Source organism: Heterocephalus glaber, unplaced genomic scaffold, assembly GCF_053883595.1.
Source record: "Heterocephalus glaber isolate CG9 unplaced genomic scaffold, H.glaber_assembly_v1.0 deba00001564, whole genome shotgun sequence".
In the NCBI taxonomy this organism is placed as follows: domain Eukaryota; kingdom Metazoa; phylum Chordata; class Mammalia; order Rodentia; family Bathyergidae; genus Heterocephalus; species Heterocephalus glaber.
The window spans coordinates 14,573,169-14,590,680 of NW_028258351.1; the positions used below are offsets into that span (position 1 = coordinate 14,573,169).

The 17,512-nt window shown below is 47.5% G+C and overlaps 1 protein-coding gene across 11 annotated transcripts in view; it reads left to right on the forward strand.

Annotated features, from left to right (window-relative positions):
• Positions 1-17,512, forward strand: part of Rap1gap2 (RAP1 GTPase activating protein 2) — a 251,824-nt gene that overhangs the window by 27,862 nt on the left and 206,450 nt on the right. For 10 of the 11 annotated variants that reach the window (XM_087191600.1, XM_087191611.1, XM_021238357.2 and 7 more), the window contains one exon: positions 11,363-11,398. In XM_087191600.1, coding sequence (XP_087047726.1) covers positions 11,363-11,398 — 36 coding nt within the window. Of the gene's footprint in view, positions 1-7,256; positions 7,381-11,362; positions 11,399-17,512 lie in introns of those variants that run through there. The other variant, XM_087191606.1, reaches the window with a different exon arrangement.

Here is a 17,512-nt window from a genome sequence, read left to right on the forward strand (position 1 = left end):
TGATTGTCTGATTGGTGCTGGGGATTGAACCTAGGACCTCGTGGTGTTAACCATGTGCTGTACCATTGAGCTATACCTCCAGTGCCCCAGTACCTTTGAGAACCTGCTTTATAACACTGGAGCTGTACCCTTTCTTGTCTCCTACGCTTCCTTTTATTTGCCATTATTTTAAAGAGTATTTATCTTTTATTTCTAATTACAAGGTAAAGTTTGCTTATTTCAGAAAGCTTAGAAAATTAAAAGACTACAGGGAAGAAAAAGATCATGATCCATAGTCCCACCTCCTGAACACTATGGCCTGGGCGTGTGATGTATTTAGCTTGTTTTTTCCACCCTGAAATCAACTGTCACTATTTTTCTATGTCATTGCATATACAGTAGTTCTGCAATTACTTTGAATTGGCTGACATGTGCTCTGCTGCTGGGACACAGTGTAATTCTTTAGCCTACCCTCTAGGACTGGATATTTAGGTTGCTCCCAGTGTTTCACAGTTTTGACAACAGTGTGGTGGAGACCTGGAAAGTACAACTTTGCATGCATCTCTGAGTTTTCCATCTTGGGGTTGAGTGAATTGGAAATGGAATTGCTAGGTCAAAGGCATACATATTAAAAAAAACCTTTTTATTGAACATAACATGCCTGCAGAGGAGTGCACATATTTTCAGTGTCCAGGTTGATGAATTTCTATAAACTTGATGCGTTCATATAAAATCCAACACTCCGACTCAAAAACAGAGCTCATGACTTATATTCTGGAGGTCCCTTTGGTGTTTTGTTTCTTTTTTGGTTGGTTTTATTTTGAGATGAGATCTGTTTCCAAAGCTGATCTCTAACTTCTGAGCTCAAGTGATCCTCCTGGCTCAGCCGTCTGAGTAGCTGAAATTATGGGTATGCACCACCACGCATGGCTTGGCAGACATATTTTTTTGGTACCAGGGATCAAACTCAGGACCTTGTGCTTTTGAGACAGGAATGGTCCCACTGAGCTAAATCCCCGGCCCAAGGCAAACACATTTTTAAAGGATTCTGGATCATATTGTTGGATTCCTTCAAGCAAAGTTGCATTCTGGTCTCCTTTAAGTTATTTTATTTGGGAGTGAAACAAACTCTTAGCTTAAAAGCAGAGCGGATGGCAGAACCATCTGGAAGCAGACAGTGGGAGACCTTCGTCCTCACTGAGTGAAGACAGATTTCCTTCCAGGGTAGAGGGTGCAGAACTGGGGCTGGGTCAGTGATTGCTTTGAGCTTGAAACTTTGAGTTTCAGATTTTAGAGAAGTAACCCTTTGTAGCTTCTTTTTTTAAATGGAGAGTCATCCATTTATTTAGCAGTTTTTTTACAAATTATAGTACGTTCATGGTTCTAGAAAAAAAAAAAGTGTGGAAGGACATACAGTGATGTGGTTCCAGTCCTGTTCTTTAGAGGCCTCCAGCCTTGGACAGTTGCTTTCCAGAGACTGTCTGTGCATCTATAATAATTTACATATTTACTTGAACTGAAGGGAAATATTATATGATCTCTGCTCTGTCTTTTTTTCTTAATTTGAAACTTTAGGATATCTTTCTGTGCTAAATATATATGTTCATTGTCATTCTTCTTCATGGCTACATAATATTCTTTTTTTTGGTACCAGTGATCGAAATTGGGACCTTGTGCTTGCAAGGCAGGCGCGGTGCTGCTGAGCTAAATCCCCGAGCCTCCACATAATATTCTATTGTATGCTTGTTTCACAATGTAGCTGAACCCCAGATGTTGATCAAGTAGGTTATTTTCTGTATTTGTTATTACAAACAATGCTATTGTTAACATCTGTATACATAGATCTTGTCAAGCTCTGTGAGTTCATCTGTGAAAAATTTCTGGATTTTTTTTTCTTTTTTTTTTTGGTACCAGGGATTGAACTCAGAACCTTGTGCTTTCGAGGCAGGCAGCAGAACCACTGAGCTAAATCCTCGGCTGTGAAAAATTTCTAAAAACAAAATTGTTAGCACAAACGTATGGACTCACTCTTTCTTTCTTTCTTTCTTTCTTTCTTTCTTTCTTTCTTTCTTTCTTTCTTTCTTTCTTTCTCTTCCTTTCTCCCTTTCTCCTTTCTCCCTCTCTCTTTTCTTTTTTCCATACCAGGGATCAAACTCAGGTCCTTGCACTTGCAGGACAGGCGAGGCGGCAGCACCACTGAGCTAAATCCCTGGCCCTCTTTTTTTTTTATTGAGACAAGGTCATGCTATATAGTCCAGGCTGGTTTTAAACTTACTGTGTTGTCCAGACTGGCCTTGAACTTGTGATCCTCATGCCTCAGCCTACAGAGTGCTAGGAGCTAGTTAAAATTTCAATAGATTGTATGAGCCAAGGTTCTCCATAGAAACAGAGCAAATAGGAGATGTATCTCTATCTTTGTCTCTCTTTGTGTGTAGAAAGAAATTTGTTATGAGGGATTGGCTCATGCAATTCTGGCAGTTGAGAAGTTCTAGGATCTGCCATCTGCAAGTCAGAGACCCAGAAAGTTGGTGGTATTCTTCCAGTCCAAGTTATAAGGCCTGAGCCAGGGCAGGTGATGCTGAGGGTGGAAGAAGATGGATGTCTCAGTTCAAGCAGAGAGTGAATTTGCCCTTTCTCCATCTTTTTGTCTTATTCAGGCCCTTTGCAGATTGCATGATGCCCACCCACATTGGTGAAGGTGATCTTAGTGTACCACAAATGGGAACCTCTTCCAGAAACACCATCTCGGACACATCAGACATCATGTTTTACCAGTTTCCTGGGCATGTTAGTTAAGTAGACACAGCCAAGTTCACATAAAATTAACCCTAACATAGATATTGCATTCTTTGTGAGTTGTTTCCTTATATCCTCATCAAGTTTTTAAAAAACCTTTATTATCTATCACATAGGTAAAAGTGAAACCTTGCAATTGTTATTCAAAATTTTTTAATTGTAGTAAAATGTGTTGCTTCTTCAGCCCACAGCTCCACCTTGCCAGTAACTCTCTTGACAGACTGGCTGCACTTAGGAAATAAGAGGGAACTGTGGAATCATGGTAGGACCAGGCCCTGCTCTTGGAACTCAGTTTTCATAAGCAATTCTCTTGCAATTTTTGTTTTCATCATCTTGCTGTTCAGAGCTTGTGCAATGGGAAATTCAGTCTGGCCCCTGAGATACGAACACACAGAAGTGATCTGTGGGCTGGAAATCACTATGCAAATGCTAGCTAGATATTGCTCTATCTTGACCTCAAGACATAGATTCCTATCTGATGTGCGTGCTCTGCATGCCCACTGTGCCCTGTTTCCCTGATGACCACAGTGTCCACTGTGCCCCATTTCCCCGGAGATCAGTGTCTGTTTCTGTCTTTGTCTTTAGCCTCCCCTGACTTATGAAGGAAGTAGAGGACAATCTAAGTCCTCCTTTGGTGAATGAATGATAGACTGAAGCCTCAAAGAATAGAGGACCTGCTCAGAGTAGCACTGGGATGAGAGCTGAGCTGCGCAAGGTTGGTTCTGATGCCATCCCATGCTGTCTGTAAAGGGCAGATGGAGGCTGGCTGATCAAGTTCCTGCTTTTCTAGAGGCATGTGTGTCCTAAACTTCCTGCAGCTGCCTCATTTCTGAGTCTGGTGAAGAAATTTGTCTCACCTTTCAGCTCTCACTAGTGGCTGTGGGGTCTGAGCTGCCTGAGCAGTGGAAACCACAGTGTCCCATCTGTCCTTCCTGCTCCAGGGGCCTGAAGACACAGTGAAGGTGCTGCAGTTGACAGAATCCTGGGGCTGCCTTTCCCACTCAGCACTGCTCAGAAGCTCATAGAGTGGTGGGGCCTATGGAGCTTTGCCTCGGATTTGGGTCCTGGCTGGTCCTCCAGGAACCACAGGCTGAGCCAGGGAAGCTGGCCTTGTGACTTGTGACCCGAAGTAGGCTCTGGGGCTGGATGAAAAGATCCTGTCTGGGCAGATGTTGGGAGGACTTGACACATCTCTGGCCCACTTCATCATTGTTCTTTTTCTCCTTACTGTTGAGCCATACTTTGCTTTCAAGGTCTTAGTTTTCTCATCCATGTAACAGGAATTGCATGAACTATGCATTTCTGTAGGTTCCAGAATGAGTGGGGCAGTTTTGACGAAGTGACTAGCACTTACTCATGCAGATCATCATGTAGAGAACTGCCCCAGCTCTGTTGCCATTGAGCTGGGTGAACTTTATGGAGTTCCTCAACCTCCCTCAGCCTCAGTGTCCCCATCTGTAACGTGAGGATAACTGGTACCATCTTAGTGGAGCATGTGTGGCTGAAATGAGCTAAGTGGTTGGATTGGCGCTGGCCCATAGTGAACTCACAGAAACGGTGCTGCCCCAGGCTATCTTGTCGCAGTAGCTGTGGCTTGTCCTTGCCTGACTGCCAAGTCAGCAAGGTCTGGGAGGAAGCTGGGCTGCATATGGTAGGGGAAGGAGGGCTGGGGTGCCTCACAGAGAGCTTCCCCTTTCTAGTGGCTCACAGACCTTCCCAGAGAGCCCATGGCCCCCTTGCTACCACTCCCACACAGAAGAGGAAGGAAGGGGTCAAAGTAAGCAGGGACAGAGTCATAGTAGATAGCAATGGTAGCAGCTCCTGTGGATGTGTGGAGCCTTGTACCAAGTGTTTCCATTCACTGAGAACCTTGCGAGGGTGGTGGCAGCCACCCCATATTACAGAGGAGAAAACTGAGGCCAAGATGGTTGAACAACTTGCTTGAGGTCACACAGCTTCAAAACTTTGAGACTGAGATCCAAGCAGAGGAAAGTAGAGGAGGCTGAGCATGGCCGTCACCTTCCTCCACAGCTCACGGAGTTAACGAAAAGCCATGTGGAGCCTTCCTTCTCCCTCTCCAGAGTCTCACCCTGGGGAGAAAGGGGACTCTCCAGGCTGGATCCCTGTGGCATTGAGGGAGTCCAGGTTATTGCTGCTCCTTGGCCGAGTGTCTGAATGTCCTTGTGGCCGACAAGGACCGGAATTCCAGGTGGCAGAAATCAGCCTCAGGGTGGCAGCAGCTGAGGGTTTGAAACATCCCCCCATGCTGGCCCTCAGGCTGCCCTGTTGGCTTTCAGATGTCTGGGACTGGGCCCGAGTCCTTCTGGACTCTAGGAACACTTGGTCTAGATGGCCTCATCCCAGAAGTGTCTCCATAGACTGTGGGGCCCTGGCTGAGAGCACCTGTCTGCCACCTCTCCTGTACAGTAGGTGCAGGTGTGAGGGGCAGTGCTCATACAATGTCCATGTGGGTGGTGGGGCGTGGCCCAGCCTAGTGTGCCTGTAACCACACCTCTTTCTTTCACATGTGAGAATGCATCAGCTTGCACCCCAGAGATGGGCTGGCCATCAGCTTCTCTACCTGATGAAATAGAAAATTTGCAGAAGGGATTTACCTATGTGGTGTCCAGCACGGCAACTCTGGCTGCAGCTGTCAGCTGTGTCTGGTTCACTCTGATGCTTCTGCACCAATGCAGCATTTGGTGGGCCGTTCATCCTCACCTTCACTCTCTTCTTCTTGGACAGGACATTCTCATGGAGAAAGAGAGAGAGAGAAAGAGACAAACTGAGCTCATACCAGCTTTAGAAAAAAGGAATGGCTTTTAGGTACCCAGAGGTTGGATTGGCTTGCAGCATAGCTGGATCTGGGAGCTCATAAGATACCTTTAAAACTTTCTCATGCCCCCTGTCTGTTCTTCCCACTTGTCTTGGAGGTTGGCTTCATTTTTCTGCCCTCTTTACAGCCCTAGACTTGAGTCCTGTGGTTTAGCAACAGTGAAGGGAGAGAAGGGACAACATCTGAGCATAGTGTTACTGGTGTGCTGAGGTCTTCTGAACCTGCGGCCAAGAGAGTGGATGCTTATGTTGGCCAGGCCCAGTCAGGAATCACTCCCGCCCTGGGGTGAATTGAATGCAGAGGTGTTTTTCTCCTGTGTTTCGTTCTAAGGAGGCCAAAGGGAGATAGAGCAGGCAGGAGCTGAGGTGCCCACAGGACTGTTCGTCGTCTTTTGTGTGTAGGGTGGGTACAGTGCTGGAGAGATGCAGGGCTGGCTTTCAGCAGTGGACATCCAGGGGGAAGCCTGTGCTCTGCAGTGCTCCAGACAGTGAGCCTCATGATGCTTCCTTTTCTGGAGAGCAGGTGGAGGTGCAGCCTCACCTGAGGACCTCTAGGCTTCTTTGGGGGTCCAGCTGCTTTGGAGGAGAGCTGGCTCCCACTCCTACCCTTGGCCAGGCCCCTGAAGCTGCTCCCCAGCTCCTCCAAAGTGCCACTTGAACACTGTAGTGTCCACTGCTTTGGGGGAGTGGAGAAAATAGAAATCCCATATCCTCTGTCCACGACCTGGGGCTGGCCCCTGGCACCTCAGCACAGAGCCCGATTCCCGTAGTGGCAGAGATCTCAGTCAGGACACAGCAGAGAAGGTAGGCCACAGAGAAAGGCCAGTGGCAGCAGCTACAGCACCTTTGTTTCCCTCTCTCCACAGTTGGGGGCTGAGTCGGGGCCTGGTGCCCATCAGTGCCACCTACCCTGTTGTCTGCTGTAGTGTCTGTGCCATGTACATGGGTATATGTACATGTGAAGGCACCTCACAGGCATGAGTGCAGTCTGAGTGTGTGCATGTGTGTGAGCACCTGTCTGCATCTGTGTACGTGCCTGTGTCTATATGGGCATTTGTAAGACAATGAGAGGAGCGTGTATGTGAGTGTGCAGGAGCTTCACTGTGTGTCAGGTGTCTGACTCATATGTGAGCATGTGTGTGTCCACGTGTGCTTGTGCATCCTGGGCATACATGTGCACATGTGCTCACATATGCATGTCCATGTACCCTGACGCCCATGTATGTGCATGTATACGTACGTGCGTATGTATGGCTGGACTGTCTGGAGTGTACTGCACCATGATGAAGCAGCAGTCCTAGGTCCCCTCTCAGGCAGCCCCAGGGAGTGGCCTGAGGGGCCCCAGTCCTGGGCTTCCAGCTGGGTCTCTCCCTCCTTCCCAGGCATGGCTGTGAGAATCTGTTGGCCTTCTTTGGGTTTCGAGAAGCCAGGGCTGTGTGGTGCAATCTGCCAGCTGAACCCTTTCCGGAGCTGTGGGTTCCTCTGGGTGTGGGGAAGCTACCCTTTGTGACCTCCCTGGCTGCTTTGGTGCCTCCCAGAAGGCAGGACACACCTCCTGGCCTTGCAGCCGCACCCACAGGAAGCTTGGGTTGAGGGGCAGCCGTGGAGGGAGGTGCCATGCCTGGTGGCCCGCCTGGCACCGTGGCTCTCCAGATTGCTGCTCCACAGCCCTTTTGCTAACAGCCCTGGGGACATCACTGGGTCCTGGTGCCCTGTGGCCACCACCATGTTTGGCAGAAAGCGCAGTGTCTCTTTTGGGGGCTTCGGATGGTGGGTAGCAGGTGAAAGGGTGGTTGAAGGGTTGAGAGTGAACGTGGAAGTGGAGCCTTGTTGAATGCTTTTGCAGCCTATGAGGACAGAGGGGCTCAGGTTGTGCCTAAGACCTGAGTCTGCAGGGGACATTTTCAGCTAGACATGGAAGATCCTGGTGGGGGCATCAGAAATTGCAAACATCTCTTCACCGTCCCAGGGCACAATCTGCCAGGGATGCAGAGGTTGGAGGTAGCTGCCAGTGTGGGTATGAGTATGACTGTGATTGCATGTATGTCCCTGTGTCAGCATGTTCTCATCTATGTGTGTGCATGCCCATGATTATTTGTGACTGCATGTGTGTGTATATGCGTGAAGGTGCAGGTGTGCAGGTATGTATGTGTGACTGCAGCTGCCAGTCTGCATGACCGTGCGTGAAGCATGTGCCTGGCTGGGTGGAGGTGCCTTTGTGTGGGACCACAGGTCCACTCCCTATTTCTGGGCAGGTGGCTGCCTGCACCATGAGCTCGTGCCTCAGTGTGTGCTCATGTCTGTGCTGTCCTCTCTTAGGGTGAGTTGCGAGAGGAGGGGCAGGTCTGGCGGGAGCACCTGGGTCTGCATATAGCCTTCTTCCTGGGCTTCTAGGTCACCCTTTGGCTCTAAACTTCTGTTAGGACAAAGGAGATGCTCTCTCCTTCCCCGGGGTCAGAAAGTGGGGAAACCGAGGTCAGTCTTGTTTCTGCTTACCAGCTGCTGACAGCTTCTCCTCAGCTGGGGATCAGAGCCTGGTGGTTTTTGTTATCAGTTTCCTTTCAGCTTCTGGGCCCAGGGAGTTGTCACACTAGAGGAAGGTGCTGGGTGGGGGGAGGGTAGCTGGGGTGTTCTTGGGGGGAAGATGGTGGGCCAAAGTGGGGTGGCTTGAAGAGCAAGGGAGGAAGGAGGCACAGGAGGCTGGGAAGGGATGGGCTCTGTTCTTCTGGCTACTTACTCGCTTCCATATGTGGGCAGCTTTTAATTTTGCTTTCCCCCTCTTTGAAAGCGCTTTGCTATCCATCTTCCAGCAGGAAGGGATTATGGCAGTCCGTGTTTGGCAGATGGGACAGGAGGATGAGATGATGATGAGATGATGCTGGGGTGGTGTAATGTGGCACTGCCCGCTCCTAACCCTCCCTGATCCCGGAGCCAAGGGCAGCTGTCCCGATGGTGTCTGGGTTTGAAACACAGTCTGCCTCCTGCTCTGGAATGGATGTGTGAGGATGGGTTGGGATTCCTGCAGGGCAGGACCCAGGCAGTGCGACTGTGTCCTCCTTCACAACTCTCTGCGAATTGTGGAGCACACAGAGGACTGTCCTCAGAAAGCTCCCTCTGCAAGGGTCAGGTCTCAGTCTGCTTTCATCCCCCTGGTAGCAATGCTTTGCATTGAGAGCCATTGCTCCAGGGTCCTGAGACAAAGTGTAACTGTGGTTTGAACTTGACCAGGCAAGGGGAGGATATAAGTGTGGCCACTCAGGGCTGCCTTGGAGGCAAAGAGGAGGGTACGGGAAGAGATCTTGTGTGTTCGAGCATGTGCTAACTGCAGTTCACCGGATTGGGTTCCAGAAGGGCAGGGCCTGCTCCATCTTCTTCACCCGTCTCCTGGACATGTGGCATATCACATGTCTCAGGTGATGCTTGTTGGCTGTGAGGTGTTTTGCATGTAGTAGGCAAGGGGGCGTCTACGGGACGGTAGGGCCTTCTGGTTGGACTGTAGAACTGCAGTGTGGGTATCTGGGGATGACTGTCCGCTGGGAGGGGATATCACAGATGGATGGGGACTAAATTAGATTCCTGGAGCCCTTGGTCCCTCCAGTCAGTGAAGACAGTCTCTGGGGTGGTGTTTTATAAGCTCCCTTGGTTGCTGGGCTGGATAGCCATAGGTGTCAGGGTGGATGAGGTGGTGGAAGTGTGTGGGATGGGCCGGGGGAGGTAGGAGCCTGGGGACTTGACTTCCTGAAAGGGCCAAGCCCAGCTCCACCTCTGCTGCCCAGACCACAGGCCTTGCCCTTTGAGGGGGCCACTCCCCATCCTGGGAATCTTGATGGATAGGCTGCTGGATGTTGGCTTGGGGCAGGGCTCACTGGAGCCTGGGGTTGATCAAACAGAGGCCAGGAGGACCCACAGGAGGAGTCCAGGGTCTGGTGCTGGCTCTAATTTGACATTGAGGAACTCCAATGGCATACTTCCCCTCTCTGGATCTCAGTTTCCCCATGTGTCAGGAGGGTTCCTGGCTTCCCCACAGTAGAGGGCTGTTATATGAATTAAAAGAGATACCTTGAGAAAATGTAAGATGGAAGGACTTTTTTTTTTTTTGGTACCGGGGATTGAACTCCGGTCCTTATGCTTTTGGGGCAGGTGGTGGAACCACTGAGCTACATTCCCAGCCCCTGGAAAGACTTATTAGTGACAGATGGGTAGCTCTGGTTACAAATGTTATGGCAGAATGTAGGGCTCTGCTGCCTGGTCACATCTGGTGATAGGGTGGATTGAATGAAAGAAAAGGGGAGTCTGCATCCCAAAGGAGTGGGGGGCTCAGGTGAGACCCTTGGGGACCAGGAGTGGAAGCCCCAGGGAAGAGGCCCACAATGGGGTGTAGAGAAGAAACTGGTGGGGATGTGGGGAGGACACCTGGGGTGTAGCTTGGTTTGCTTTTGGGAATTGAGATCAGAGGTTTCCAGGAGCTTTCTCAGAGGGAAAGGGTCCTGCCCCTAACTCAAGGCCCAGTGCTGACCTGTGCAGGTCAGATGCATCCTCACCAGGTGGCCCTGGTGCCTCTGCTCTTTTCGCTGGCCCTGCAGTCTGTGCTGGGAAACTGGGGGCAGCACGAAGCCTGCTGGATGGGTGCCAGAAAGAATTTTCCAAGGTTTTGAGCATCCTGGAGGTTGTGGTGATTTTAGTGATGGTGATAATGATGTGACACTGATGGTGGTGATACAGGTAATGATGGTGGCACTGATAATGATGGTGACACAGGTGGTAACATGACAGTGGTGACATTTAGTGATGATGCACTGGCAATAATGGTGACACTGATGGTGATGTGACACAAATGGTGGTGACATTGGTAGTGATGGTGATACTGGGGTGACCCTGATAGTGTTGGTGACCCCGATAGTGTTAGTGACAAGATGGTGGTGACAGTGATGGTGGAGACAATAGGAGATGGTGACAAGGATGGTGACATTGGTGGTTATGACCCTTAAACCAGAGGAGACTCTGATGGTGGGAGTATTGCCCCTCTATTTCTGGAGGGGGAGGACCCTCCCTTTACAGCCATAAGGACTGGCATCTTTGGGGGTAAAAATAGAAGCTCTTGGTGCTGCCTCCTCTGCCAGCAGGGCGGTGTGGATGAGGCAGAGGAGCGGCTGCTGGGACAGTCTGTGGCTAACGTGATCTTCCTTGTTCTGGGCTCCTTGCCTGGTGTAACCCGCCTGCTGGCTCTCTCTGGAGCCTGCTGTTGAATTCTGTCCCAGGAGTGGGGTTTCCTGGTCTAATGAACTGGAGGATCCCTATGGTTGGAGTGCTGGTATCTTCCCAAAGCTGAAGTCCAGGAAACCTTGATGTGTTGTCTTCCTGCCAATGAAGGGCACAGCTGGGTTGCAGAATCTTCTTGTCGGGTAGTGGTAATAAGGGGAGAGGCTATGTACAAAATGCTTAAGACCCCTGGGTCTGGCGTCAGATACTTGGAGTGAGTCTGGGCCTCTGATTTCACCCTTCTGAATTTGTTTCCTCATTTCTACAATGGTAGAGTAACAGTACCTACCTCATAGAGGTATAGTGACCCCAGCCCCCTCAGAACTCAGTCCTCCCTTCAGGGGCTAGAGGAGAACTTGACCCTGTAGCTGCCACCCCCCAACAGGGGCTGCCAGGCAGGAGGGATGGGCTGCCCAGGGACCCCTCCCCTCCAGGTTCTGGGTGGGAGCCTTCAGCACCACACTGACGGAGGCCCTGGCTTTTCTCTTGGCAGGATCGACAAGACCATGCTGGCAAGTCTGAAGGTCAAGTAAGTAGTCATTTCTTTCTCTCTAGAGGTCAGAGATGACAGTAGGCTGGAGCTCCCCCAGGGCCTTCAATCCTTCCACATTGGAGGATACTGCAGTGTCAGATTCCAGTCTCAATGTACTTCCCTCGACAGGGATGTTGATTCCTGGATGTCCAAGGGAAAGGCAGAGATGGGAATGGGAGCAGCAGGAACCAGCATGTTAGGAATGAACATAGTGGGTGTGACTTGCAGGGCACAAACTTAGCAGTAAGAAAGATAATTGTATTTTCTGTCACTTTAGTGTGAAATTCCAGTTCTATCAAATGGTCTCCCTGACATTTCTCATCTACTTGAAAAATTGTGCTACACAATTCTAGAACGTCCTAGAACAACCTGGAGAGTATGTGTGGGATCAGCTGATCTGGAGCCATTTGCTACCAGACCCAAGTCATCCTGGTCAGTCCAGCCTCAGGGCTCTTTGAGGCTTCCATGCCTGAGGTCTTGGAGCCTGGGAGTTGTCTCTCTTGGTCCCCATATATCTGCTGGTCTCCCTGGGGAAGCCCTCAGGCACATCTCTCTCTGAGCCCTTTGCTGTCTCTACCCTCTCCAGCTTCATTCTTCTTCCATTTAGGTTTCTAGCAAACCATTTTGTCTGCATCCCAATTCTCTTTCTCTTTGGAGACTTAACCAAAGTTTTAAAAACTTCCAGCTGCATCCAGTTGGAAAGGAGGAAATCAACACTGGTCACTAGCTCAAAATATTCCAGGGCCGGGAATTTAGCTCAGTGGTTTCACCGCCTGCTTCACAAGCATAAGGACCCGAGTTCAATCCCCAGTACCAAAAAAAAAATTCTTCTACCATGTGTAAGTGAATTTCCTCATGCCTAAAAATTCCTACAGGGGCTGAGGTTTAGCGCAGTGGTAGAGTGTATTCCTAGCATGTCCGAGGCTCTGGATCAGCCCTCGTCCTCCGGCCCCCTTAATAAAGGAAAGTCCTTCCAATGAGTTGTCAGAAGCTGCCCCTCTGCTGCATCTCCATGGAAAGGTTTTCCATTAAGTTAACAGCATTGACTGTGTCTCCCCTAGTTACAGGTCCCCAGGCAAGGCAAAACCAGTCTTGAGGGTTGGCATATAAGGGGATCAAAATAAGAGGCTTTGGGCCAGGGATTTAGCTCAGTGGTTTCACCGCCTGCTGCGCAAGCTCAAGGACCCAAGTTCTAAGTTCAATCCCTGGCACCAAAAAAAAAAAAAAAAAAAGAGGCTTCCCACTCTGATATGTTTTTCTTGGAAAGGTGAGAATGAGCAGTTAGCACTACTAGGATGGAGGATAAAATGTTTTTTTTTTTGTTTTTTTGTTACCGTGGATCGAACTCAGGTCCTCTTGCTTTTGAGGCATGTGCCGGAACCACTGAGCTAAATCCCTGGCCCAAGATGTTTCTTTTCTTTGAGAGCTTTCAGCTTTTGGGGTGCTGTGGCGGAGTCCAGGAAGGCTGCCGGGAGGAGGTGTCTTCCAAAGCACCTCTTCAAGCTGCAGCAGGACAGGGAGACCCCCTGTGCCTGGCTTGGCATGGTGTGTGCATCACTGCAGCCCAGATTCAGGGTAAGTTGCCCTAGGAGAGACACTGAACTTCTCTGGGCTTCTATTTCCATATCCTTTGTCTAATGGGCACAATGTCTGGTCTTCAGAGAGCTTTCAGAGTGTATCTGGATATTGAATGAGACCTAAAGCATGAAGCAGAGTTGCTAAGGAATTTGGAGTGGGAGAAGTGTTTCTTTTGGGTCTATATTGGAACATCCAATTCAAACATACAAGCATTTATCAAGGGCCTTTTTTGTGTGTGTGTGTGGTACTGGGGATCGAACTCAGGACCTTGCTCTTGGGAAGCAGGCAGTGGCACCACTGAGCTAAATCCCTGGTGAGGGCCTGTTTGTTTTAACTGGTGAATATATTTGTAACCTGGAAGAGAAATAGGTATAGGGTACAGTGAAGGGAGGGGGAATGGGTGTGGACATTGGGGCCCTAGTGGGGACTTTCTGAATCTGGGAGACAGTCTGAGGGCTCAGGTGTTGGGGAGACAGTACTGAGATTGTATTTAGGGACAAGTTGTCATTTTAAGGTTCTTTTTATTATAAGAAACATAAACTTGGTATAATTTGGTTTAGGAAAGATGGAACTTTTGGAAAAAAATCCCAGATGCCTCAGGGAACTCAGAAGGGAAGTGAAACTAGAGCTCAGGAGAGGTTCAACCAGGAACTATACATCCTATTCTATCAAAATTTCAGTAGTGAGCCAGGTGTGGTGGTGCACAACTGTAATCGGAGTACTTGGGAGGCTGAGGCAGGACAATCTCCATGAGTTCAAGGCCAGCCTAGGATACATAGTGAGTTTAAGGCCAGCCAGAACTACATAATGAGACTCTGTCTCAGGAAAAAAAAAAAAATCTCAGTAGCTTCTTTGCAGAGACTAGTAAACCAAATTTTGAAATTCTTATGGAAATTCAGAGACAATCTTGAAAAAGAACAAAATCGGAAGATTATGTTTTCAATTTCAAAACTTATTACAAAGCTACAGATATCATAATATCTTTAATGGCATAAAGATAGATGTATAGAGCAATGGAATACCCTCACATTTATGTTCAAATGTTTTTCAGGAAGGGTGAAAAGACAATTCAATGGAGAATAGTCTTTTCACAGATGTTGCAGGAACCACATGATATCCGTATACAAAAAAATAAAACGGGCTGGGGATTTAGCTCAGTGGTTTTGCTGCCTGCTGTGCAAGCGCAAGGACCCGAGTTCGATCCCCGGTACCAAAAAAAAAATAAAAATAAAAATAAAACTGGATCCTTCTCTCACACTGTGTGGAACAATTATCTCAAAATGGATCAAAGACCTAGTGTAAGAGCTAAAATTCCAAAACTATTAGAAGAAAACAAATGTAAATCTTTGTGACCTTGGATAAGCCAAAAATTTCTTTAAAAAGACATAAAAAACATAAGCAATAACAATAAAAACTAGGGCCAGGCATGATGATGCATATCTGTAATCCCAGTATGCTGGAGACTGAGGCACGAAGATCAGCGTGAGTTCGAGGCCAGTGTGGGCTACATAGTCAGCTCGAGGCCAGCCTGAACTGCATAGTGAGACCCTATCTAAAAAAAATTCAGCTTCATCAAAATTAAAATTATGCTGCAAACATTATCAAGAAAGTAAAAAGACAACCCACAGAATAAGTACAATATTTCCAAGTCCTTTATCTGATAAGAGACTTATATCTAGAATGTATAAAGACCTCTTGTAGCTCAATAATACAAAGACAAGTATCATAATTGAAAAATGAGCAAAGAGGGCCAGGGATTTAGCTCAGTGGTTCTGCTGCCTGCCTTGAAAGCACAAGGACCTGAGTTCAAGCCCTGGTACAAAAAAAAAAAAATTAAGAAAGGGGCCAGAGATGTAGTTCAGTGTGAAGGCCCTGGGTTCAATCCTCAGTACTGGGGAAAAACAAAACAAAACAAAACAGGAGGTTGGGGATATCAAGCAGTTGGAACCTTCATAAATTGCTGGTGGGAATGTAAAGCAGTGTAACTGCTTTAGAGAATAGCCTGACAGTTCCTCAAAAGCTTAAAACATAGAATTACCATATGACCAGCAATTCTACTCTTGGGTAAATACCCAAGGTAAATGAAAAGATATGTTTTCAAGTAAATGTTTCACAACTTTTGTTCACACAAAAAGTTGTACAAAAATGTTCATAGCAGCATTATTAATAATAACACAAAATAGAACAACCCCATCTATCTCTTAACAGATGAATGGATAGCCAAAGTGTGGTATATTCATAAACAGAGTATTATTTGGCCATAAAAAGGAAAAAAGTCTTGGTATATACATCATATAACATGGATGAAACTTGAAGACATGCTATATAAAAGAATCCAGACACTAAAAATGGCATATTATATGATTCTTTATGTGAAATGTCTAGAAAAAGCAAGTCCCCAGAGATAAAATAGGTTAGTGGTTGCCCTAGAGTTGGGAGTTTATTGGGAGAGGGGTAAGGGGAGGGAACTCTAAAAGACACAAGGTTCTTTTTGAAGTAATGAAAACATTCTAGAACAAGACAATATAATGATGATGGATAGTTGTAATGGTTGCACAACCTTGTGAATATACTACAAACCATGAAATTATATGCTTACAAGTGGCAAATGAGATATGATCAAAATATGTGGTAAATGTTTAAATCTTAAAATTTTATTACAGTAAAAGACATGGCTATTAATCTCCCTTAAAACACTCCCTCTCGCTTTGAACACATGTATCCCACTATTCTTGTCACTTTCTGAAGCAGTTCTGGAAGTACTTTCATGCACATCTTTGCAGGGTGTGATCAGAACTATGGTGAATGTTGCTGCCAAGTGCCATTCAATAGAAAGACAGGCTCATAAAAACATTATGGTATGTCTTCATCCATTGGATCTGGTACTGTGTAACTTATGGCTCCTCCTCAAAGTCAAAATGATCATGAGAAGTAAATGTCTTAAATCAATTCAGGATATGAAGGCATCTATAACAGCACAACTAAACATACTCATGAAAGAGGACTTCCAGAACTGCTTCAGAAAGTGGCAAGAAAAAAATAATAAAGTGGCAAGAATGATGGGATAAGTGTGTTTGAATCAAAGTATTAATGGCAATGTGTCATTTATTGTAATAATTTTAAAAATTTAAACATTCAGCATAGTTTTTGATCATATTGTATATATATTATGTCTCAATAAAACTTCTTAAAAAGAGAAACTCAGTTGTAGAATGCTTGCTAAGTATGCTGAGGGCCCTGGGTTCAATTCTGTGTGTATGTGTGTGTGTGTGTAGAGAGAGAGAGAGAGAGAGAGAGAGAGAGAGGGAGAGAGAGACAGAAAGAGAAAGACAGAGAGAGACAGAGAAATATCAATCTGATCAGTTGTCCCATTAGTCGTGCCATTGTGGTCCAATCAGTTTAGCTGGAGAGATGGGTCTTGTGAATAAAACATGGTACCTGGGCCACTCTTTATGTGGGAGGGGTTAGTTCTCAGAATAGAAAGATGGGTTGTGGGCTGGGAAACACCTTAAAAACTTACGTCCAGCAGTTTCTCCCGTCCTTGGGACTAACTTACTACCATCTGCTCCATCTGAGTGAATTGGAAAGGAGGAAAACAGCATTGGTCACTAGCTCAGAATATTCTTCTACCACATGTAAGTGAATTCACTCATGCCTAAAAATTCCTCCAGAGGCTGAGGTTTAGCACAGTGGTAGAGCTCGTGCCTAGCATGTATAAGGCCCTGGATCAACCCCTGGCCGGCCTTGGAAAAAGAAAATCCTTCCAATGAGTTGTCCTTCTTCAGAAGCAGCTCATGTAGAATTCTCTCCAGATGTGTAGATGTGCTCTGCTCACTGGCGGGTCAACTGGGCAGCCGGACACACTCTGTGGGGGCTCCCGCAGGTACCCCCATGCCTCCTTCCCTCTGCCTCTGCTGAGAGAGACCTCTTTCCTTCTCCTGATGCAGCCCATTGAGTTCTCTGCTGAGCAGCAGATACTTGGGGGCGGTGGCCTCTGCTCCCTGTTGCCTTGCTTCCTTTCCAGCCACCTGGCATCCTTGGCATAAAGGTAGTCAGCCACATAACTCCTGAGATGTCCCTGAAGCATGAAGCTGTGAAGATAGGGTCCAGCCCCACCCTTAGATTTCATTGCATTGCCTTCCTGAGACTTTGCAACCCCCTCAGTGAGCAGGCACCATTGATTTTTGCATGAGATGAGAAAATACAGATTTGGAGACATTAGGAAACTCATTCAAAGTCATCAGCAGATAAGTCATGGAGGTGGGATTTGAATTCAGGTTTGTACTTCATTCAGTTCAGGGTGGAGCTGGGTGGGTCTCAGCACCTCCCTCCCTCCCTGGTTGCCCGATCTTTTTTCTTGCTGTGTCCCAGGGACCATGAGGACAGAGTCCTTGGGCACAACGTACACATCTGTTTCACAACAGTGGCCTGGAAAGGGGAGGTGGTGGCAGTACCATGTAGGAGAAAGAGGCTTTGAAGTGTGGACTGGCAGGCCCAGTTATAGCCTCAAGCTAATTATTGGGCAAATTGTTA